This window comes from Helianthus annuus, chromosome 5 (assembly GCF_002127325.2).
Source record: "Helianthus annuus cultivar XRQ/B chromosome 5, HanXRQr2.0-SUNRISE, whole genome shotgun sequence".
NCBI lineage: Eukaryota > Viridiplantae > Streptophyta > Magnoliopsida > Asterales > Asteraceae > Helianthus > Helianthus annuus.
The window spans coordinates 96,978,948-97,004,084 of record NC_035437.2 but is presented as its reverse complement, the minus strand read 5'-3'; the positions used below and the strand labels follow the sequence as shown (position 1 = coordinate 97,004,084).

Genomic DNA, 25,137 nt, shown 5'->3' with positions numbered 1-25,137 from the left:
TGGTTCCCAAGCCAAGCCTTTTGAACATCGATGAGGGCATGAGGTTAATGCTAGCCCCTAAGTCGGCCAAGGCATTGCGAACGGGTGATTCCCCTATTGAGCATGGAATCGTGAAACTTCCGAGATCGATTTTCTTTTGGGGTAGTTTATTGAGTACGAGGGCAGAGCATTCTTCGCCTAAATTAACTAATTGCAAATTTTCAATTTTCTTTTTATGTGTAAGGAAGTCCCTCATAAATTTAGAGTATTTGGGCATTTGGGTTAGGACTTCAATAAAAGGAATATTGACATGCAATTGTTTTAACAGACTTTCGAATTTTGCGAACTGCTCATTGGTCTTTTGACGAATTAACCTACCGGGGTACGGAACTCGAGGAGCCTTGGTAGGCTCTGGTGATGGGGGAGAGTTCTTTTCCTGCAGATGTGTTGGCATTGTTTCTTCCGCAGGTGGAGGTACTTCTGCAGGCCCTACGGTGCGGTTTTGTAGTGTGATGAGGTGAACTTGCGCCTTTGGGTTTGTTTCGGTATTGCTAGGTAATGCGCCTTGCGGTCTCTCGGAAAAATTTTGTGCTAGTTGATTTATTTGTTTTTCTATGTTTTGAATGCTAGCTTGTTGATTCCTAAAATTAGATTCTAATTGTAGAAATCTTTCCGAGTTTTTCTTATCAGTGTCAGAGACGAGGCGAGATATAGTATCTTCGAGCCTTTCTCGTCCACCTTGTTGTTGAGTGAAATTTTGTGACTCATTTCTTGATTGCTGAAAGTTTGTTCGTTGGGTTTGTTGGTTACTACTATTGCCGGTTTCCCTCCAACCAAGGTTTGGGTGGTTTCGCCATCCTTGGTTGTAAGTTCCCGTTGGAGGACCCGACGGCCTAGGTCTATTATCAATGTAGTTTACCATTTCTTGTTGATCGTCCGTTTCTTTCATGCAACTCCAATTTTCATGTGACCCACCACACCCTTCACAAGCCATAACCGAGACTGTTTTTGTCATTTCTAATTTTTTTATTTTTGAAGAAAGGGCCTCGATTTGGGCTTGTAAAGAAGTGCTTTCGTCGACCTTATGGGCGCCCGGGGCGATAGACTTATTTCCCCGGGGAGTGTGCCATTGAAAATTGGTTTGAGCAATTTCCTCAATCTGATTATATATTTCGTGTGGGCGTCGATTACCTAAAAGTCCCCCGGAGCTAGAATCAAGTGTCTGCCTAGTGTGTGGCAACAATCCATTGTAGAAAGTGGATACTTGTTGCCATATTGCGAGGCCGTGATGGGGACACTTGCGTAATAGCTCCTTGAACCTTTCCCAAGTTTCATATAAGGATTCCCCGTCCTCTTGTGAGTATGTATTAATTTCAGCCATTAATTTAGCAGTTTTAGCAGGAGGGAAATACTTATATAGAAATTTTTGGGCTAGTTCATCCCAAGTGTTTACCGATCCAGCTGGGAGGGTGTTGAGCCAAGCTTTCGCTCGGTCTTTTAGTGAGAATGGAAACATACGGAGGCGGATGGCGTCGTTTGATGCTCCATTGATCCGAAAGGTATCACATATTTCTAAGAAATTAGTTATATGTAGATGAGGATCCTCGTCCGCAAGCCCGTGGAAGGTTGCGGAGTTCTGGAGCATTTGTATCAAATGCGGTCGAAGTTCGAAGTTATTGGCTTCGACATTCGGAGGATTGATAGCGGCGCCGAGATTACCTACGGTGGGCCGTAGATAATCCATAAGGGTACGTTGGTCCGCCATTGGGGGTGGATCACCCGAAACCTTCTCTTGGTTTTTGGCTTTTAACCTTTTTCTGAGAAAGCGTTCGGGTTCTTCTAGTGGTTCCTTTATGTCTTTATTGGAACTGGAGCTCATACACTACGTGAGGATGGCGTCGGGTTCCAAGTCCTGCAGTAAAAACAGAAAAGAATGTTGGTCAGAAGGTTCACCACGGCCCCGTGTTGAGCGAACACGACCCCGTGGTCGGAATTACAGTGATTGTTTTTCAGATCCCAGTTACTGGAAGTTGGACACGGCCCCGTGTTGCACGGGCACGGCCCCGTGGTCAGCCTTCTGTAACTTGAAAAACAAAAACTGCCAGTAACGATGCTGAGCACGGCCCGTGTCCGACCAGGCACGGCCCCGTGCTGAGCTCTGCAGAAGCTGAAAATCTAAGAAAAAAATCCTAAAAATTAAAGAAAAATAAAAATAAGATTAGGCCGTTGATTCCTAACTTTCTTAAAATCCTTGTGTCCCCGGCAGCGGCGCCAAAAACTTGATGTGCGTGAAGTGTGTTATATTTTTGATGAGTATTTAAGCCCCTTTTTACACTTTTAGCCAAGTTTTAAATTTATAAAACACGATATTCACTAACACTAAACACACATATGGGCAAGTGCACCCATCGTGGACGTAGTATAGTGTTGGTAAGATACCGAGGTCATCCAAGGACACAAGAGCTTTTAATACCGGTTTATCCTCAACGTCTAATCAAATCAAAAAGTGAGAAAAATGTTTTAAACTAAGAAAAATAAAAACTAACTAAATGCTGAAAATAAAAATAAAATAAAAACAGATAGACAAGATGAATCACTTGGATCCGACACGTGTATTAGTATAACCTTTGATTATTTTCGCACTTTTGCACTTGTTTAAGAGATTATCTTAGTTATTGTAGTAGGCCCCTCTTTTGAAGGCGACGTTACCCTCAACCCAGTAGTTTGAGTCAGCAAGGATACAATCCTAAAGGGTCGGATTATTGAAAGATAATGAATTAAGTTATTAATGCAAATTGTGGTAGGCCCCGCTTTTGGCGGTGACGTTACCCTCGGCTAAGTAGTCTGAGTCAGCAGGGATGCAGTCCTAAATAGCCGGGTTATAGTATTAATAGTAGTTAACTTATGAGGGGGTCAAAGAGTTTGGATCCCCGCCATCCAATACCTATGGGCATTGAAGGAGATCCTACTAAATTTGACCCAGGTCCCAAGCAGGACCTCTAAACGCTGAACAAGGGCAAGACCCTTACCAAACCGTTCCCTTAACCCCCGACCAGGTAGCCAACATACCTCCATATAGACCGTGGAGATATGAATGGTGAAAATCTTTTATTTTATATAGACAGTAAAATAATGCCAAGACACCACGGACAAACGATAAGGAAAGATCACCTTCAACATAAGTAACTAGTTATTAAAGTCATTAATACAAAACCAAATAAAAAGTGCAAAAGATTAAAAATAAAAAGTATTATACTAAACACTTGTCTTCACCAAGTGATGTAAGAGACTTAGGCAAACATGGCCTTGATTGTCAAGAACTCTTACGATCAATCTTGGATCCCGAGACGACTCACACACTCTACGATGGACAATGGATGATGGTGGTGGATGATGGTGTTATGGTGGTGGTGGGTGGTGGATGAAGTGTGAGAGAGGTGGTGTGCCAAGGGATGAGAGAGAATGAAGCCAAGCTCCTCTATTTATAGGCTGAACAGAAGGCTGGACACGGCCCCGTGTCCGCTGGACACGGTCCCGTGCCCGTCTGACATTCTCTCACTTCATTAATTGTAATTGCGAATTACAATTAATGCGCCTGCTGTACTTTCACCACGCCCCCGTGCTCGCTGGACACGGCCCCGTGGTGGGCAATGGAAGCTTCTACTGGTTTGTCTTTTCTGCTGCTTCCTGGGCACGCCCCCGTGTTCGCTGGACACGGGGCGTGTTCAGACTCTGTTTCTTCTCCTTTGCCTTGGGAGGTGCCGTTGAGGGTCCGGGCAGTCTACTTTTGTTCCTTTTCTTGTATTTATGGTAGAATTAGCTGTCTTTTTGCTTCTTTTGTGATTTTGAGCTCATTTCATCCTGAAAATACAAAAGGAAGACAAAAACACTCTTTTTCTAACATTAGCACTTAAAAAGGGTTAGTTTTATGCCTTAATTGATGTGATTTATATGTTGCATTTTACACACATCACCAGTCATGAAGACTCTTCAAAGGCACGGAGCACACCGGAGCAACACATGATCGTGCTTGAAACGAATAGAAACCGCTAGCATACATAAGACTATAAAACACATTGAACATCTGAAACGTAGGCTCAATACGGTAAGTCCTACAGACATACTCAAAATGAGTAATGCGTGGAATCCCAATAGCATTAAGTTGTGAAATATGAAGCCCATTTTGTAATAGGTAATCTGAAACTACCTTCCCGAAAAAACGCGGCATACAAAGTGATATGGCCCGGAGGGGCGTCCAAAGTAGTAGAACCGACGGGAGGATACTGGGCTCCCCACTCGGGACGGAAACCCATACCCTTCACCAGGTTCATGAACTCCTCCTCTTTCCAACAAATGACCGCCTGGTCAGGACCGGGAGGAGCCCTCCCCTTATATTTTCTCTTCCATTGGGTGGGATTCGTACCAGACATGGTGTAAATACAGAGAAAATGGAAATAAGAACTCAAAGAAAACTATCGAAACAACGAAGAATGAAGGGAGAAGATAGAAGGGAAAAACACTTGAAATTTCAAAAAGTGAAGAAGAATGAGGAACCGCCTCCTATTTATACCCATCGCATTTAATGCGATGGGTAGTGGACCGTCAGAATACAGAAAAAGGAACCAATAAAGGAGTGACACGTCAGAAGAGAGAGAAGACGTCGGCTCTTTTTTCGGGAAACATGGGCAACAGAACTGGCTGACGTGACAGAAAGTAACTGCAAAAGCAACTGTTCACCTCCGATAAGACAGGGATGTCAGACAGTCACACCAAACACTCTCCCATGCCCACCAAGCTTCCATCAGAAGGAAACAACAAAGGGCCAAAACTCATGCGCCGTGCGTCCACTTGTGTAACACCCCAAAAACTCGAATTATTCAGTTACTAGTATGTACCACGTTTAAAAGAAGGAAATGAAATAACTAGGTTATTAAACCTAGTTATATGCTTGGTTAAAACTAATAAGGATAGGAAATTAAGTTAATTATGAACAAATGACAAACTTGAGGGGTTGATTTGGAAAGATGGAAAGATGAAATATAAAGTAAAAATAAAACTCAAAAACACACACTGAGTGGTGGGGGTGCGTACGATCGCACAGGAAGAAAGGGGCACAAACCCTAATTCAAGATAAACCTTCAAATTGAAAGGGGAAACTGGCTCTAATCGGATGCATGAACCTAGATTCTTAATCATCTAGACTTTCTACACATGAGGTAAGTTGTAGAAGTTAATTTTATGATTTGGTATGAAGTGAGACTATGATCACACTACGAAATTGTATGAAATTGTGAATGTAGAGGTGTTAAAATCACCATTTAGGTTATGTTTTATGAATAAGTTCAAGTAATTTGGTGATTTAAGGTGAAACCCATAATGGTGAGTGAAGGTGGCGATTTGGGTGTTCTACCCATGTCCAAATCCTTGTTTGATGTACTTGTTCCTAGCTTGAATCTTGTTAGTTGATGTCAATTGATGATAATAATTACTAGGGTGCTTAGACTTGGTGAAAATCCTAGTGAAAACTACAAGTTTTAAAGGGTTAAGAACCATCTTGACATGTTAAAGAATCATGTGTTAAATGGTTGCACATTAAGTGTTTGATAAAATGCCTACATGAAACTTGAATTGATTCAAGTTTGTGTTAAAAAGTTGGTAAATTCGTCACTTTTGACAGCCCTAGATAGTCATCTTGTAAAGGCCGTATCTCATTCGTTATTAGGAGTTAGACAACGAGCCTTATATCGTTGAAAAGGTTGCTTCGCATATTACATTTCATATTTGGTCATAAGAGGCTGGTTATGAGATTTAGTGGATCAAAACAGCATGAAAAGTTGGTAAATTCGTCACTTTTGACAACCCTAGATAGTCATTTTGTAAAGGCCGTATCTCATTCGTTATTAGGAGTTAGACAACGAGCCTTATATCGTTGAAAAGGTTGCTTCGCATATTACATTTCATATTTGGTCATAAGAGGCTGGTTATGAGATTTAGTGGGTCAAAACAGCATGAAAAGTTGGTAAATCCGTCACTTTTGACAGCCCTAGATAGTCATCTTGTAAAGGCCGTATCTCATTCGTTATTAGGAGTTAGACAACGAGCCTTATATCGTTGAAAAGGTTGTTTCGCATATTACATTTCATATTTGGTCATAAGAGGCTGGTTATGAGAGTTAGTGGGTCAAAACAGCATGAAAAGTTAGTAAATTCGTTTTGACAGCAAGCTGTTTACACATAATTTAGTTTCTGACCTGACCTTTCAAAAATCGTATAAAATCATAGAAAAATCGTATGGAGGTGTTCTTTATATGCCTGGAAAGGTATTTAAATGAAGCACAATTCTTATTTGAAAGTCGAAGTCAGATTATGTGATTAAAAAGGGAGAAAGTGACCCCGAACAGCTGCTGCGTGAAAAATGCAGCAATGAAAATAATGTGTTTTATGAACTTAAAACATATGATTTTCTAGTTACCAATTTATTAAACACTAAATATTGCTTCGGGTGAATGTTTACAGTTGTTAAGGTGTGTTTAAAGCGTTTATATGTAATAGTTGGAAGATATACTTATCTATAAGTGGTTTGACTTCTAAAAGTCAAGCTGACCCAAAACTAGTATCTTGATAAATGTGGTAATAAAATCCATAAGGTCTAATTATTATGATATTGGATGGCTAAACTAATCATCTTATGGATATGATGTAATAGCTTGACTCTTGACAAGCTATATGGGATCTTGGAGAAGAATGGGTTAAACGGATCAAGTACGCAAAGAAGCTCTAAAGGACACAAAGTAAGTAAAGCTTACATCTTTTGTAGAATATGAATTTGTTTTTATGAACTATAAATACGATAAAATCGAAATGTGGTTTCCGACGCGATATGATACATGTCGGAGTAGATATAAACGATAAAAACCATGGTTAATAGTAAAAAGGGGCAAATTGGTAATTTAGTCATGAATGACTAAGATTTAATGAGTTTTCGTTAAGGTTACCTTATAGTGTAACTAATAAAAGAAATAGCGGGGTAAAATCCGAAGTGGGTCGGATGCATGAATTTGAAATTAAAATATCAAGTTTTATAAACATTAATATTTGGTCAGTTAGACCACACGGGTCAAATGGTAGTGATAATACCATTTGACAAATTCAACTAATTTTTGGTTGGCAAGTCACTTGTTCATAGGAGCGAATAGCAATTTGGATACTTGCATCGCCATAAAGTTTCGGTTAATAAAGCGAGGTATAAAAACGGGTCTATGCGTTGACTCGAGCCAGGTACGCGACGAAACATTTTGTTGTTGTTAATTGTTAATACGTAAATCTTATACATTGATGATATATGAAAGTTCGAGATGTAAAAATGTTTGATTTGTCTATAATAAGGATTTATGATAGACAAATCAACGAGTCGAGCAATAATAGGTGCAAACCGGGTAAATGGGTGCACAATTCCATAAGTGCTAAGCCCGGGGTTACGGGTAAAGAAACATTAAACACACAAGCCGGTAGTCGAAGCGAGAATGCGAGTACATTAAAGGATTTGGGGACGGGTTGTCAAATTGAGCATTTAGTCCCATGCATAGGAATGTGATTGAAATAGGATTTATTGCTTATTAGCGAACTAATATTGTGTATGTGTTTATACAGTTTAAATCACTTGAAGTAATAAGTTACTAAACCATTGTCCTGAGTATGAAATAAGAATGCAGGTATTCTTTTAACATCGTTATCGGGGTTAAAGAATTTGGAATGCACGAATGTACACGGAAAGCTTATTAGTGGGGATTAGTATGGGAAGAAGGAACGCAGACTGGCCATTGATTACGTATGTCTAGTTTAGGAATGATGTCATTGTATCTAACCGATGTATATGTATGTGGTGAATGCAGGTGGCGTGGACTTAGCATCATTACGAAGAAAAGAAGGTTTGAAGATCGAGTCAAGAGCGAGGGTTGTACGGGAAGGATCGGTCACATAATTTGACAAAAAAAAATATATAGGTCTTGAAGTATTAATATAACGGGACGTGGTAAATCCTTTTTAATGAGTGTATGAATTTTTTTAGTTGAACCTTCCTGTAAGTGTTATGTCTAGTAAATAACGAAATTTTTGGGCTCTTATTTTCCGCTGTGTCGTAATTTAAGTTATTACACGTTAGTCTTATAGGGAGTTGTTCTTATTACGAACGGGTCATGCCCGAATTTTGTTAAATAATAGTATGATAATAGTCCCTTTTGGAATATGAAATTTGGGCGTTAAAAACTTGGCTCATTTTTTACAAAGCGCCAAGACCCACGCGTTGTGCGTCCACTTGGCTCAATTTTTACAAAGGGCCAAAACTCATGCGCCATGCGTCCATTTGGCTCACTTTTTACAAAGAGCCAAAACCCATGCGCCATGCGTCCATTTGGCTCACTTTTTACAAAGGGCCAAAACTCATGCGCCGTGCGTCCACTTGGCTCATTTTTTACAAAGCGCCAAGACCCACGCGCCGTGCGTCCACTTGGCTCAATTTTTACAAAGGGCCAAAAATCATGCGCCATGCGTCCATTTGGCTCATTTTTTACAAAGTGCCAAGACCCACGCGTCGTGCGTCCACTTGGCTCATTTTTTACAAAGTGCCAAGACCCACGCGCCGTGCGTCCACTTGGCTCAATTTGTACAAAGTGCCAAGACCCATGCGCCGTGCGTCCACTTGGCCCATTTTTTTCAAAATGCCAAGACCCACGCGCCATGCGTCCACTAGGCTCATTTTTTATAGAGGGCCAAAAAACTCCACGCGCCGCAAAAACCCACTACTCTCACAATTCTAGAATCCCTCTTAGACGATCAACTCAACTAGAAGGCACACTGGACTGGGGGGACTTGAAGAGGTATGGTCCCAATTCCCTGCCTACATGGCAGGGACCACACCACTTTTGAGCATACAAGGCGTCCGTATCAGCGAAGCAATCCAGAAGCTTCTAGAAACTTCTGGAAGACTCGCAGCTGGCACCAAAGATGCCCTATCCGACATAAAGGACAACACGTGTCACCAATCGCAGAACGCCACATAGGCCTGCGACAAATCAGGGAGCAGAGCTGAGAACGCCAGTACGAGGTATCCAGCGTGGGCAAATGTAAGAACGCCACGTGTACCACTACACCTGTCGTGACAGAGCAGACCAAGAGGATATTCCCCTTGGTCGGACAGCTGGCACGCGCCCACAGCTGGCACAGCTGCTCCTTCCTTCTTCACCCTCCGGCTATAAATAGGACTCTTCATCATTCAGGTTCAGGATCTTTACTTTCCATACTCACTCTATACACACACTGTTTATTTCTCTCAGAACAGTACTTATTCTCACGCCGGAGCCTGGTTAAGAGGGAAATCCCCTTTCTCCCCCTCTTAACGAGACTGACGGTGTTTACTATTTTGCAGATCTCAAGCCATTGATACGAGCAAGAAAAGAGGTTGAACCCCATAGAATAAGTAACCCCATCGATAAACCTTGTGTTAATCGGAGTTTCATCAGACATAAATGCAGCGTTTGTTTGGTTATACAATGGTGGTCCTTATTTTAGTAAATAACCAAATATGATACTTGGGCTAAGCGTCAAGTTGGTGATTTTTCTTACATCTCCTCCTCCCGGAGCCCAAGTATCATATACGCCCCCAAAATAAAGAGCCTTGAATACTAGAAGAAAAGCACCTAGACCTAACAAGATTAAATGAATACCTAAAATTGTGGTCATTTTATTTCTATCTTTCCATACATAACCGAAGAATGGAAAAGATTCTTCAAGCGTCTCAGGTCCTAAAAGTGCATGATAAATACCGCCAAAGCCCAATACTGCAGAGGAAATTAAATGAAGTACTCCAGATACAAAGTATGGAAAAGTATCTATAACTTCCCCACCAGGACCTACCCCCCAACCTAGAGTAGCTAGGTGAGGAAGTAAAATTAATCCTTGTTCATACATAGGCTTTTCTGGTACGAAATGAGCCACTTCAAATAGATTCATTGCTCCGGCCCAGAATACGATTAATCCGGCATGGGCTACATGAGCCCCTAGTAGTTTACCGGATAAATTGATAAGCCGGGCATTCCCGGCCCACCAAGCGAAACCGGTGGTTTCTTGGTCACGACCAGCTAAAGCTAAAGTTACATATAACAAATAACTAACTTTTAATTTTGAGTTGATATCTCTGGTAATAACAAAAAAAAAGCCAACTTATTGAAAATTTTATTTAGAACTAGTTATAAAAACTGTTGTCGCGTTGCGGCGAACTTATTTTGTTATTTAGTCTGTGTTTATATGTGTTTAAAATCATTACGAGTGCGTTGCACACGGAACCGCTTACAAGAATAAAAAGAAAATGTAGAAAAAAACACTAAAAAATAACCGAAAGAAAATCAACTAAAAACTTGTATGGTAATGATGTTGTTCGGTAGAAAACCGTAGTCAGAGATGTGACAACTCGTAACTTCGAGATATAAATCGTTCGTTTCGCTCTTGCGAATAAACGGTTTTGCTTATCTATTTTCGACAAATTTAATTTATACTCGTTACTCGTTAGTTGTTGTGTGCAAACTTGTAATCGAAACCAAATCCATATCGTATTAAACTAACTTAAACCGTTTGAACCGAAGTATGTGACTCGTCCGTTGAACCAAATCTATTCCATATAATTTGTACGATTTTAAATCGCATATACATACATTTACGTTAAAATCATTTGCTAAAACATGAAACATATGAACTACAATTTATAGATTATTTTATTAAATAGTCTAATTCTATTTGTTAGTTGTGTTACCCTAACAAACCACACCCCAACCGTCAACTGCATGTTTCTTTCTCTTGGTGATGTGCACTCCCAAGTAAACAGCCCAACCCATTAGCCTTTTTATCAATTGTCATCGGCCCTACCCCAAAATCCAGTAACCGCCCCCACCCCACATAAATACATATGCATGTATGTATGATGGTATTAAAAAAAATAAAGAAAAACCCTAAAACATACATCAGCCGCAGACACCCTCCCTCATCTTCCCGGTCACCGGAGTAGAGGTCCGACCAACACTTCTGGCGACGCACCTATACCCACGAAACCCCTTGTGTACCCTCCTCCACACACACATGTATCCCGAACTGTTAAGAGTGAAAGAGAACATAGAGAGAGAGATCAGATGAGAGTGAAGGGAAGCAATAGCGAGAGAGTGTGAGGGCAGAAAGGCGAAGAGGTGCGACGGAAGTTGACGGCAAAGCCGTTTTCCCATTCACCGGTGGCGACGGCAGACCCGAGAGCCGATCCCCGACCAGTTTCATGACGGCAGAGGGAGTGGTGGTCATTGGTGGTGTACGGAACGACGGATGTGACGTCGACAACCAAGAATTTTAACCTCGGTGACGTAGCAGCTACGGTGAGAACGATGCCGATGTCAGACAGCGGTAACAGTCGCCAAAGCTCCGACTCAGGCCTACGACAGTGGCAGCAGACACCTTATTTTTTCATCTTAATGGTCTTGCGGTCAGTATATGTAAATTAGTGTTGACTTGTAACTTTGTAGTTCTTGGTTTGTGCACATTTGTTTATTATTGAATTGAAGGTAGCTGGTAATTCTTGGTTAAATGTATATATATAAACGGTCTGTTGAAAGTGGGGTTAGAAGTATGTGTTGATGCATATGTTGATGATAGGGGTTTATATGAAATGTTGGCAACGAACAGACTAATTTTTGGGAATCATATTATAGATATTTTGTTGTTGATTTAAGATTTATACAAATAACTATTAGTATGAATCTAGGAGAGATGGATCATGATAAACGAAAACTGAATTTTTCATAATATTTTGGTGGATGACTTATGTTCAATTATTTGTTTATCATGATAGTAATAATCAAATAAACTAGGATGTATATGCCTAATAATGATGGTAGTCAGTTTCATTTGAATCAGGAAAAGTGTTTGTTTTTTTTTGGTATGATGTACATGTGATAAATGATGCACATTATGAATGCACCTTGTATGTCCAAACCCGTATAAGAGTACCGCACATTGGGTAATGGGCCACACAATTGATATGTTGGGCTTAGTTAAGTGGGCCGCACACTGATTGCGCCAGGCCCATAGATTGACCGCACACTCCAAGTCTGGACCGCACACTTATTTAGAAACACACACCATGAGTCGCACACTTGCACTGTTTACCAAAACTTATAATCAACTAATGACTGATACGATACCTTGATGATTGTGAATACGTGTATGCTGGTGAAAACTGTTACCTGGTTAAATACGTGTACACTACTTGACAAATATGTGTTAGATACGTGTAACGTATATGTGATTACTTATTTACCGTCCTAACAAATGGTAATCATAATAGGATGGGGTTGACCAAATTAGGACAAATGCATTATCTACCGAGCAACCAAAGGTGAGTTCACACTCTTTACCAAGGCATGGGATTCCCAGGGTGGGAATGGGATTGGATGATTTATTCGTGCAAACTTAGTTAATGGAACCTAATGATATGGTCCTCAGGGTGAGGATGGTAAATGATAAGATACGGCTAGACTAGTATACCAATTGAACTGATCTTCGCATACACGCCAGGGGTTGGCCGCGATATTATGACTGGTCTTCGCACACATGCCTGGGAAAGGCCGCGAACTATACATACTAAAACTTCGCACACATGCCAGGGTGGCCGCGATACAAATATACATAGTCTAGAATACTTGGGAAAATTTCCCCTAATCTTCGCACACATGCCCAGAGGGCCGCGATGGAAACTAATACGATACCTGACATAACGAACGAATATAAGGCTTACTTTCCTATTACTATTACTGAACTGTTTACTGTGAACTCGCTCAACTAGTTGTTGACTCTCTGCTGCATGCCTTGCAGGACCTTAGGTACATATGGAGCTTGCACAGGGAGGAGCAGGTCGTTGTGGGACATGGATCGTGGATGCCATGTTAACATTTAAACCTTGAACTTATGATTTACATTGGATTTACATACTTATGCTTCCGCTACTCAAATTATGTTATGTTTGGTTTGAACATCATTTGTATTGAAATGGGTTTTAGAACTACTTTAATTATTATACACTATGTTCAATATGATTGATGGCTTGATCCTGGTCATGTCACGCCTCCAAGCGGTGGTACTCCGCGGGTGGATTTTGGGGGTGTGACAAGAGATGACCAAATAGTAATGCATACCGAATTTCCTGAACCGAAAGATCCTAAGTACCAGTTCGGTACTGACGTTTGGCGTTCCCAGTACCGGTTTGCTACCGGTATTTACCTTCATATACTGATACTGTAACCGGGGTATCAGTTGGCACCGAGCTCATCCCTACCCCTGAAACTAAAAAAAAAAGTTATACGATACCGTTGTTGTTTGTACGGTACCCGTGATCATGGATGAGCAAATGGTACTAGGTAGCAGTACCAAATTTCTCGAACTAAAAGACTATCAAACTCAATCCGGTACCGACTTTTGGCGTTTTATGTACCAGTCGCTGGTTTTTACCTACATGTACCAATAACAAACCGGTATTTTTGATACAAGTACCGGTTGACACCAAATTAATCAAACATAAAAATAAAGAAAATAACAATTATTATAATATTAGAATAATAAAACTTAAAAAAAAACTATATCTAATATTTTATGATATAATAATATACTAGCTTACGACCCCGTGTATTACACGGGTTAAATGACGAAAAAATGTAAATTATAAATTTGTATATAATCCTTATTAATGAAATGACTTATTTAATTAAAATAGTAAAACAAAATAACAGTTATATTTTCGCTATTCAAAATAATTTTCTAACTTTTCACTTCTCTTTTAGATACTACAATCCATTTTATTATATGTCTTAAAAAGAAGTAACACTAAAAAAAATAATGATCATAAAATTATAAGTATTTTTAAAAATAATTATAAGTTATGAGGTTATAGTAAATGAATTGTAATTAAATTCTACTATGTATATTAATGATATAATAAATACTTTGATATAAATACTATTTTTAGATATATGGATCATGAGATAAGATACGAATATTATCATTGTATAGAAACTATTACATATTAAAAAAACATAGAGCATTTTTAAGATAAAAACATATTGATATTAGCATAATTTTAAAATTGGAAGAAAATATTGAACACGTGTATTACACGGATTAAGTAAATATAATGTTATATACTTAATAGCAAAAAAAAAATGTCTTTTGAAAACCATTTAGTGTTCGCTTTAAAGATAATTTGATACTTTATTTAGATAATCCGCTTGTAATTTTAGTCTTCTAAGTTATATACTAAAAGTACTTGTACATGTGATTTGATACTTTATTAGTAATTATTGTTTATATTCAAATAATATATTTTATCTTAACAAATATATATGGTTAGGGTAAAATGAAAATTTCTACAAGTTGTGAGAACTTAGAAAACTCGGCCTTACAAAAGGTTTTTTGAATTTTTTACAGGGGGTGTGAATGAGTGGTTAGAGACTCAGGGCGTTAAACTTTTTGATTTTGGATTCAAGTGGTTAAAACCACTAAAACATAGGGACTCAAAAAGTAATTTACTATTAAGTAAATTCGAAATTATACGTTTGATCTCTAACTATATTAAATAATATTATACTTATTATATTATTTGATATATTTATATTTATTATAGATAATTATTAATTAAATTTGAATTTATACGTTTATCTCTAACTATATTAATTAATATTATATTATATTATATTTTGTGTATAAAAATTAATATGTAATACTATTATTAAAAGGGATGAGCTACCAGAGAGTGACACGTGTACAAAAAGATTTTCGTTTATTAGGATATGAAGATTAAAAATACTATTCAATGCATTGTGTTTTTAATATGTAGATAATTATGGTTGAAAATATGTATATATTCAAAACTAGGGATGGCAATGGGTCGGGTTTGGGACGGGTTTAGGTAATCCCAAACCCTAACCCGGTTAGATAAGCTTGTCCCAAACCCGTCCCAAAACCCGTCGGGTTTCTAGCGGGTAAATACCCATCGGGTATCGGGTATACCCGCGGGTTTCGGGTAAACCCATTAATTTAAAAAGATTACTCGTTGGGTATACCCATCTCAAAACCCATTGGGTATCAATCGGGTAACTACTAATCGGTTACATTTTGTATTGTCATTATAAAAATATATATCAAATAACTACAATGTATACAGAATATAATACATATATGTGTAAAAAATGGATGTATCATATGTATATGTATTTAATAATATAAAAGAAATTATATCGGGTATACAATCGGGTAAACGGGTACACTTTATCGGGTAATTGGGTCGGGTAAACGGGTATATCACTAAATCCCAAACCCGCGAAAAAAATAAAAACTATTCCCAAACCTGTCCCAAACCTGATTAACCGACCCCAAACTCGTCCCAAATGTGTCGGGTTTCGGGTTTACCCAGCGGGTTCGGGTCTGATTGCCATCCCTATTCAAAACTATATAGCAAATACTAAAGTCTATACTATTTTAGTAATTGAAGATTTTTAACGATTATCAAATATTTTAACAAATATTCAATAGAAAAATGACCATATTGAAGAATTTTTAAGAGATTATTATTGATCAAAGAAAACATAATGATCCAAGCGTCTAACCACGAAAAATATTCAAACAAATATTGATTGCTTTATGCATAGAAGAGCACAATTGCACTTGCAAAGCACATGGAAAGAGGACAAAAGAAGAGCATCTATTTGGACATTTTTTCAACAACAATAATTATAACAAAGCCCATCAAGTCACATTTTAATTGCTTTAAATCCACATAAAAATCTAATTTTATGCAACAATGAAACTCATAACATATAATCTCACAACGAAATTCTATGAGTTCATGTCTTAAATCCCTAATATAACAATGATAGAAGAGGTAGGGAGAACGTAAGGCTCTGGTTTTTATATACAAAGTAATTTGCCCTGATGGTTGGAATGAAACATGAGATATGATCGAGTGTCACGGAAAAGGGTGTTGATAAAACTCAGTGGTCAATCCACCCTGATCCACCACAAAGTCATCAAAAGACGACATACCAAATTCACCATCCAGCATCAACAATGGTGAAGTAGCGGAACAAGAAGCATAAGATGTTCTGGTGGAGCATCGAGCTAGTCGGGCTTTAGCCACGGCCAGGTCATGTTGTAGTTGGAACATCTTATCTTGCAAAGACGTTATTGCGCCAATGCACCCATATACGGGGTCTTTGAGCCGCTCCTCGGCCTCAAACACCAAGGAATCAACCGCATCTTGTCTTTGTGATTTCGGGACCTCGTTTAGGATCTTGGTGACATTGCTTGCACCGAAGACCTTGTGGACCTTGGCGAACCTTTTGGGTTCGTCGGCTTGAAAATAAGGTGCCAGGAGGCAGTCGGAGGTGCACCTCCTTTTCATGAGCTTGCAAGCTGCACAAGAGGAACCTGATCGTGGCTCTTGACTTCTCATGGATAGTTTTGTTTACCTCCTACTTTCTATGACAAATATATATAGCGTTTGATAGGGGCTGAGCTTTGTTTAGTAAACCCTCAACCCTCCCTACCCAAAGAAATATTTTGTGTTGCCTTTATATTATACGTGACTATCAAATTTTTAGTAGTTTTTCTTTTTTCTTAATATAAATTATAACTTCAAATACGTATAAAAATGTATGAAAGATTAAAATGGGATAAATTATAAATGATTTTTGTTATTTATTTATCAACACAAAAAAAAAGTCCATCTTAATATAAACTTGTGGTAAATGCCCATGCTCCGTGACGAGTTGAAACGCAAATACTGTGTGGATATTAAAATTGTAACGCTCAGTTTTGATATTTTTGTATTAGCAATAACCTCATGAACAGTGAAAAGATACTAAAATTATGTATGTTTCAACGTTACATTTGTAACGTAAGTTATAAAGTTCACTATAAAGAACTAAATTATTAAGAAAAAAATGATAAAAGGAAAAAATAAACAAATAAAAGTTACATGACTGATTTTGCAATTTAATGAACTAAAGGGGTTGATCTTGTGTTACAAAAAAGGCCAGATGCCCCGGTCTTGGCCCGAACCTAGCTGGTGGGCAATAAAACCATGGAGCGCGCAGACCACTGGAGCTCAAACGTTTTTGTGTACACAGTGGTTTATGCGTTCCATGGTTTTGTTGCCCACCAGCCAGGTTCCAGCCGAGACCGGAGCATCTGGCCTTTTTTTGTAACCCAAGATCAACTCCTTTAGTTAACTTGTATTGCAAAATCAGTCCCCCACTTTAAATTCATCTGAATTGCAAAATCCGTCATGTAATTTTTTTTGTTTATTTTTTCCTTTTATGTTTTTCTTTCTTAATAATTTAGTTCTTTATAGTTAACTTTGGGTTATAAATTTTTAATTTTTTTAATTTTGTTATGTTACAAATGTAACGTTGAAACATACATAATTTCAGTATTCTTTCGTTGTTCATGAGGTAATTGCTATTAAAAAAATATCAAAACTGCGCGTTACAATTTTAATATCCACACGATATCTGTGTTTCCACTCGTCACCAAGCACAGGCATTTACCACTAGTTTATATTAACATGGACCATTTTTGTGTTAATAAATAAATATGTCATGAAGTTATTTATTTTTGCTTACATGTGACTTGTTTCGTTTTAATTAATTTCATAATTTTTATATAAATCTACTCGTGTGCATGCATAATATACTATATGTTGTTACTATACATATATGTAACCATTTCTGAATATAATGTACAGACGTATAAAAGTTTGTACACATGTGTATAAACTAACAATTTTGTATCTTATATAAACTGATAGTTAGTGAGACTTTACACATGGGTATAAAATAACAGTTGTGTATCTCGTATAGACTGATAGTTTTCGAGACTGTACACATGTGTATAAACTAACATCTGTGTATCTTGTATAAACTGGTACTAGCGAGATTGTACACATATGTATACACTAACAGCTGTGTATCTTGTATATATGGAAACTGACGAGATTTTAGAAATTTTGATTATATTGTTTAATAAATGCAATTTACAAAAGACCCAAATACCCTTATGTCATTTATTTTAAAGGGAAGTTACAACATCATAATTACAATCTTGCCATTGTTTAAAAATCTCTAGATGATGTAATCTAATGGCCCAGATTAGTTTACACAATTCACTCTCAACCTAGTGCTCACTCTAAAACCCTACACTATATATATATATATATATATATATATATATATATATATATATATATATAGGGTAGGGTTCCAGCGTGAACAACCTCCCAAGCGTGAACTGCGTGAACTGATCTGGACCATTCATTTCCTTTTTAGTTGTTAAGGGTATGATTGTAATTATATTAAAAATTAGATTTAAATCATTATTTTAATAAGTGAATTAAGTTACATCTTTCCTATTTTAAATTCATTATCCACAAAATATCATTTATTTCATTTTTATTTTTCACATTTCACCACCAGAATTCGAATTATGATTTTTAAGATCCACGTAACCTTCATATACTTGGGATTTTGAACAGTACACATGTGTACTCAGCATGGTACATATGTGTAATTAGCTACATAATACATACATATAAACAAACAAAACCTGTAAAACTAGTTTATATTAAGCAAATAACAAGTTACATAATGTTTGCCAAACCAAAAAAAACATACAATTACAAGTTCCAGTTTCGTGAAAACAATAAACGCAACATAATCGGAAAAATAAAAAAGACATAGTCTTTTACAACTATTCGCCACGTTGTATGCTGAATCATCCTTATCGACCAAGCAAACAAACATACGTGAATCATCCTTATCGACCTCATACGTGAATCATCCTTATCGACCTTCCATCTCCACTTTTCTCGTTTACGACGTCTCCTATAATAACACCAAAAACGCAGCAATTAATACTTTGCATAATTCACAAGTGTACATCAACAACCTTACACATTCAATACACAAAAAATTCTGAGATATCACAAAAACAGACGCTATACACATGTGTACATCACGTTAAAATCAGAATACACATGTGTACAACGCATTAAAAACAGAGCAAAATCATAATATGTACACATGTGTACATCACGTTAAAATCAGAATACACATGTGTAAATGCCTAAACTAACAGTTTGTTATCAACATGTGCACACTTTCCTTTCACAATCAAAATCACAATGGATTAAAGGCAAACAATCGGCTTCCAGATCAAGCATACTCCAATAACAACCATTTTACTCTATCCCCAATTTTATATTTAAAACAGCTTCTTACTATCACACAAATTATCTGCAAATATGATTTTAACTACGAGCCACAAGATTTCCAAGATATATACTACACAACAATTTAACAATTCTCTATATCTTAACCAAGACTTACAAGCGTAGGCAATTTATACACATTGACCAAGATAGTTAACTACTGTATGTACCCAAACTTTAAGAATGCAAGAAACATCTTATTTCTCTTTTAAAATCATATACATAACAGACACCTTAACAAATATTCACCGATGACAAATACCTCACTAACCGAGGGACTTCGAGACAAGGGGGAAGGTGCCCTGTTGCCACCGTTCATCGCCGCCACGTCCGAAACCCTAACCGCAGCCGCCGTCACTGACGGCTCCACCGCCGTTGTACGCCGTTGAACCACAGTCGATTACTCCTCTAATCTTCGTCTAATCTTCGATCTAATCTTCTTCGTCGCCGGCAGTCCTCTGCTTTCTTCTTTTTTGATAATGAAAACGAATGGAAGAGAGAAGAATGATTTTGAAATAAAGTTGAATATAGGAACCGAAAGTGCGTATATTGAGGTAATTTGATATATTCGAGAGATAATGGAAACTACTCAGTTTCCTTTCTTCCCTCTTTTTATGATGTATATGTACAAAATTACCCTTTTCAGTATAATTAAATATATAAAATTAACCCCATAATTACGATCATGCCATTCACTTAAAATCTCAAAATCATAAAAATCAAGGGCCCAGATTAGTTCACGCAGTTCACGCTGGAGAAATTGTTCACGTTTGAACCTAATCCTATATATATATATATATAGAGAGAGAGAGAGAGGTAAAGGTTAAAATTAGAACAAGATGAGTTGTGAGAATGACGAGAATCAATACTAGCTATTTATCTACAATAATTGAATGGCAGAGATTAAAAGTTGGGGTAATTTGGATTTTAGTTGATTTTTTTGAATTAAAAAATGAGTAAGGGTTGTTTGTTTACCTCTTAATGAGATTTTTAATGGTTTAGACCTCTTACTGGTTCAGCACTTAATGGTTAAGATTTATACAGAGTCTGAATGGTTAAAACCTCTAATCTGAATTGGTCAGACATTTGCCTCTAAAGGGTTAAGCATTATACAGGCTCTTAATTGTTCAGACATCTTACTGGTTCAACACTTAATGGTTCAGATCTTTTACTGGTTTAACACTTAACCATTCAGATGTTGCCAAACAGCCCGTAAGAGTTGCAAGGGGGGGTGGAATTGTAACTTGTCCCTTTTGACATCAAAAGTAAGAGCATTCACATCCTGGGAATCAAAATCTGTGTGTGAGGTTTTTAAAATATAAAGAGTATTAAAAGTGGTTGTGAGTGGAAGAGAGAGACAATGTTACTGTTCATCTGTATATTTAGGGGGACACTGTTCACCCACTATAATTTTTTAATATATTGTGAAAGTGGTTGTGAGTGAAGAAGAAAGAAAAATGTAATGATAAAGGTATAAAAATAATATTTAATTGAGAAGGAGAGGGAAAAATTATTTGTTTTTAATGGAAATATATTGATATAGGAGTTGTTTTTTAGTGGAATATATGTATATTTTTAAAGAGCTGGATGTGAATGCTAAGTATACCCTTATTCTTTCACCTCATCAATAATTTTAATTAAAAATTTTCACATACCATCAACAAAATCCATAAGAAAATCTCATATTTACACAACCGTAAAAGATTTTTACATACCTTTTTGGTAAAAAAAAAAAAAAAAAAAAAAATTACATTACATATATAAAATAAAAAATGTTAAATCCTCTATTTTGATTTTCATCATCATCGTCCAGAAAAAAAAGCCCTGTCAACTTCCAAACTAAAAACCCAATGTAAACTTAAAAAAAAAAAACATATGTAAACCTGACAAAACATTATGGATTTTGTCAGGGGTGGACCTACATAGAGTGGGTCGGGGTCTCCGGACCTCAATGTTTTAAAAAATTTAGTAGATTCGGTATATTAAATTGTATAAGGATCCCATAAATACAATTAGGTGGACATCAAAGAAAAAATGGAAACTTGGTGTAGTGGTAAATCTATATCTTTACCAACAAGAGGTCATGGGTTCAATCCTTGTAGAGCTTGTTTTTCCTGTTTTTATTTTTACATCTAGTTCAAACCTCACCATGACCCGACCCGAACGAGGACCGACCTAAAAATTTTAATATTTTGTTATGAAAATTTTAAACGCCGAAAAAAATGGACCTCAATTAAAAAGAATTCTGGGTCCGCCACTTAATTTTTTTCTCTTAAAACTTTCATCCCTACAACCCATACAAATTACAAGCATCAACGGACCGCAGCCCTTAATAAAAAGTTTATCCCTTCAATTTCAATTTTGTTTAACCCTCTGATGTTTTATGTATAAAAGTAATATTAAAGTTTTTGTATTACTTTGTAGGGTTCAAATGAAAAGAGTATTTTTGTAATAAGAAAAAAAAGTTTCAACCAACAAGAATACTTTATTTTATTTAAGAGTAAACTGTCATTTTAGTCCCTGTGGTTTGGGCACTTTTGTCATTTTAGTCCAAATCTCAAACTTTTTACATTCGGGTTCCTGTGGTTTGCATTTTGTTGCCATTTTAGTCCAAATTTCAAATTTGACTAGATTCCTTAACTTAAACCCCCCCTATTTTGTCTTTATCCTCAGGGGTATTCTGGTCATTTAGATTTATTATAACTCAAATTTATATATATATTCACACACAAACAGACATACAACTCTCTCTCTCTCTCTCTCTCTCTCTCTCTCTCTCTCTCTCTCTCTCTCTCTCTTCTATCTCTGTAATCAAACCCAGATCTCTGTAATCCAAAATCGCTGCCTCCAATCTGAACTAGCACCACCGTGCACCACCACCACCCCGACTACGATTCCCCATATTTACACCCAAACATACAACTCTCTCTCTCTTCTATCTCCGATTCGCGTTTGATGCAGATTTATTGGGGGGTTTCATTTTGATGGAGGTGTTAAATATGGGCTGGAGCAAGAGGAATCGGAACAAAATGGCAGTTTAAATATGGGTTGGAGCAAGAGCAAGCGATGGTTGTCAGGGTGTACGGTGGTGGAGGGTGGTGGTGGGGAGACGGTGGTGGTGGGTGTACGGTGGTGGAGGGTGTACGGTGGTGGAGAGAAGACGTGACGTAGTTGATATCATCATAGTCAAACAACACAATTTAAATGCACAGCGGAAGCAAAAGATAAATATATTACAATCCGATTCAAAAATAATATCAAATATTACAACGGAATGTAAGTTGGATCCACAGGCGGATTTTAAAACAGAAACATAATATTGTTCAACAGACTTTAAGCATCTAGAACTTGCGAGATTCCCTATTGATGCCCTAAGCTCCCAGCCAATTACATGTAGTACCTGTCACTTAATCTTTTTGGGAAAATACGTCAGCTTACATTGGTAAATACAACTTAACTGACTCATTTTGAAAATGTTTAAGAAAATTGATTTGAATGCACATGGCACAAAACTTTTATAACTTGAGACAATTATATAAATATAATCTTGTATACAGATTTACATGTTCGTTATACATTTAGGGCCCGATGTAGAAACCGAGTCAAGATTAACAAACACACCACAAGTATAGACCCACAAGAGAGTGAGATACCGTTTCCCTTAAGCAACTGTCAGGTGTACGCCTACACCTCGTGCTTAAGACGTGGCCATTTTTATTTTATAATGATGTCAAGGATATCCAGGACATGGTCATTAACCCCCAAAGGCTTTTATTTCAAACAATACAGATTAAAGCGGGTTACCATAATAATTTAATCACAATACGATTAAACATTCAATACCCGACCAAGCGGTTTTAGTATAATACCGTATCCCAAGCCCGTATAGGGAAAATAAGTTAAGAGTATTTACCTGAGCTTAAAAATGCAATTTATACTCAGCCGTATATCCTAATCAGCAAGTGCAAGTATCTTTACCGGGGCTCTTAATCCGGAATGGAGGTTTTTAATAACCTATTAGATTCCTAACGGGTCTTAATTAAGCCTATGCTTAGACCGGTTAGTTTTAAAGGAAGATACGGTTCAAAACGCGTGATTAATCGAGAACCGGATTAGAATGTGGTTTAGACCCAACAAGCTTGTACACTTGTGTAATAAGGGTAAACTAAAGACATTCTGGATTTTGAGATAAAGAATGATAATGTTTGACCCGTTTCGGCTAATTTATGCAAACTAGTTACATAAGCTGATCCGAACGCAAAAAGGGCGTAACAGGTAACCACAAGAGTCATGAACAGGTTTCCTAAGTTAATATGCCTTAAATATGTTGTGATATCAGTAGGATACCTTCCATTACGCCCAAAACGGATTTAAAACCAATTTATGCCATGTAGGGGTATTTTGGTCATTTTAAAGGTTATAAAAGAGATTAAATATTATTCTGAGTTACAGGTCTGATTTAATCAGTAAATATACTTAATTTAATAAGTTATAACAGTAGGGTATTACACATATGTGAATTTTATCATTTATAACCAAACTATGCACAGAAGGGGCATTTTGGTAATTTCGTTTAAAGGTCAAATTTAGAAATCTGAGTTTAGAACTTTTGCTTACTGTTAAATTATAAAACTTTACTTAAAATATCAGTAGGTATCAAGTCATATATATATAAAGTAGTTTTAATACATACTACGCGCTTAAAATGCGTAAAAAGGCGGTTTTAAGCGATTTCCGGGTTTTTAAGGAAAAGTTGATATTTTTATCATTCCAGAAAGCTTAAAATGTTTTATGTATTTTATAAAATTAGTAGCAAAACGTTTGGAGTCAAAATGTTTTGTAAAACTCAATTTATAAGCCAAAAGGGCAAAACCGACAATTACCGAATTAATGCTACAACCCTAAGTTATGCTCAGCCTAAAAATTAATAAAAATCTTCAAAAATCCCAAAATATTATTTTATATCAGTGGATGAAAAGTTTGGTATTAAAAACTTGGGTTTAGATAGGCTATACGCTAATTATGTCGTTTAATTAGTAAAAAGTTTTTCATTTACGCTAATGAGCATAACTCCTAATCTAGAGTTCAAACTGATGTCAAATTTTAGGGACAAGTGTATAATTCAGTAGTGAAGGTTTCTATCCTCTCACATTTTCAAAAATATCGTTTTAAGGTCCGAAGGGCATAACGGTCAACATTTAGGCATTTAACGGAAACATGCATGAACTAGGATTTCTATGGAACCAAGTAGTATAACCTCGGAGGATTATACTAACCTATAATATGGTCCTAATGGAATCCTAAGGCATATCTAAACTAAGTCAAATCGGGTCAGAACTGAAAGTCAAAGCAAAAGTTGACTTTTGCGACTTTCGGTTCCGAACCGAACGCATACTTAGAATTGACGGGTGGAACATGCTTAGACATGTTCTTAACTTAATTACAAAGTTATTTTAGTGTTAAAACAGGTTCTATAGCTTCTAAATTGCAATTTATGGGTTTATTTATAAAATAACTTCCTGTTGACTTTTTAATATCAAGTTTGACCCGACATTAGACCAAGTTAGGTTGCTAATCAGTAGGTGCCCTTTAAGGGGGTTTATTACCTACATAATTACCAACTTATATCTACTTCTAATTAGACTAACTACTGGACCATTAGTGATTAATCACTAAGTCAATCCTTAATTACGATAAGGTTGACTTTAGGTCATTAAACTAATCAAAACTAAGATTAGGAGGTTAAGGACACTTACAAATGGTCCTTAGTACTGAAAAGAACTCCAAGGAAGTTCCAAAAGCTCAGGATCC

General features: G+C 37.0%; 1 protein-coding gene, 2 long non-coding RNA genes and 1 other non-coding gene across 6 annotated transcripts; 3 read left to right on the top strand and 1 right to left on the bottom strand.

Moving 5' to 3' along the window:
• The first annotated feature begins 1,259 nt into the window (after nucleotides 1-1,259).
• LOC118492854 lies at nucleotides 1,260-1,366 on the top strand. Its single transcript, XR_004894855.1, has one exon. It is a non-coding gene; the product is annotated as a small nucleolar RNA R71 (small nucleolar RNA).
• A 3,680-nt stretch (nucleotides 1,367-5,046) lies between these two features.
• LOC110940845 lies at nucleotides 5,047-8,101 on the top strand. 3 transcript variants are annotated; one of them, XR_002593576.2, is made up of 4 exons: nucleotides 5,047-5,195; nucleotides 6,685-6,769; nucleotides 7,165-7,256; nucleotides 7,871-8,101. It is a non-coding gene; the product is annotated as an uncharacterized LOC110940845 (long non-coding RNA). The 3 variants fall into 3 exon arrangements; XR_002593575.2 differs by having other exon boundaries at nucleotides 7,151-7,256; XR_004892955.1 differs by lacking the exon at nucleotides 7,165-7,256.
• A 2,872-nt stretch (nucleotides 8,102-10,973) lies between these two features.
• LOC110938958 lies at nucleotides 10,974-12,934 on the top strand. Its single transcript, XR_002591848.2, has 3 exons — nucleotides 10,974-11,496; nucleotides 12,358-12,408; nucleotides 12,885-12,934. It is a non-coding gene; the product is annotated as an uncharacterized LOC110938958 (long non-coding RNA).
• A 2,848-nt stretch (nucleotides 12,935-15,782) lies between these two features.
• Nucleotides 15,783-16,567, bottom strand: LOC110938957 (LOB domain-containing protein 21). The gene has a single exon (XM_022180908.2). It carries the CDS (start codon nucleotides 16,510-16,512, stop codon nucleotides 16,027-16,029), a length of 486 nt encoding a protein of 161 aa, XP_022036600.1. The 5' UTR covers nucleotides 16,513-16,567; the 3' UTR covers nucleotides 15,783-16,026.
• Between the last annotated feature and the right edge of the window lie 8,570 nt (nucleotides 16,568-25,137).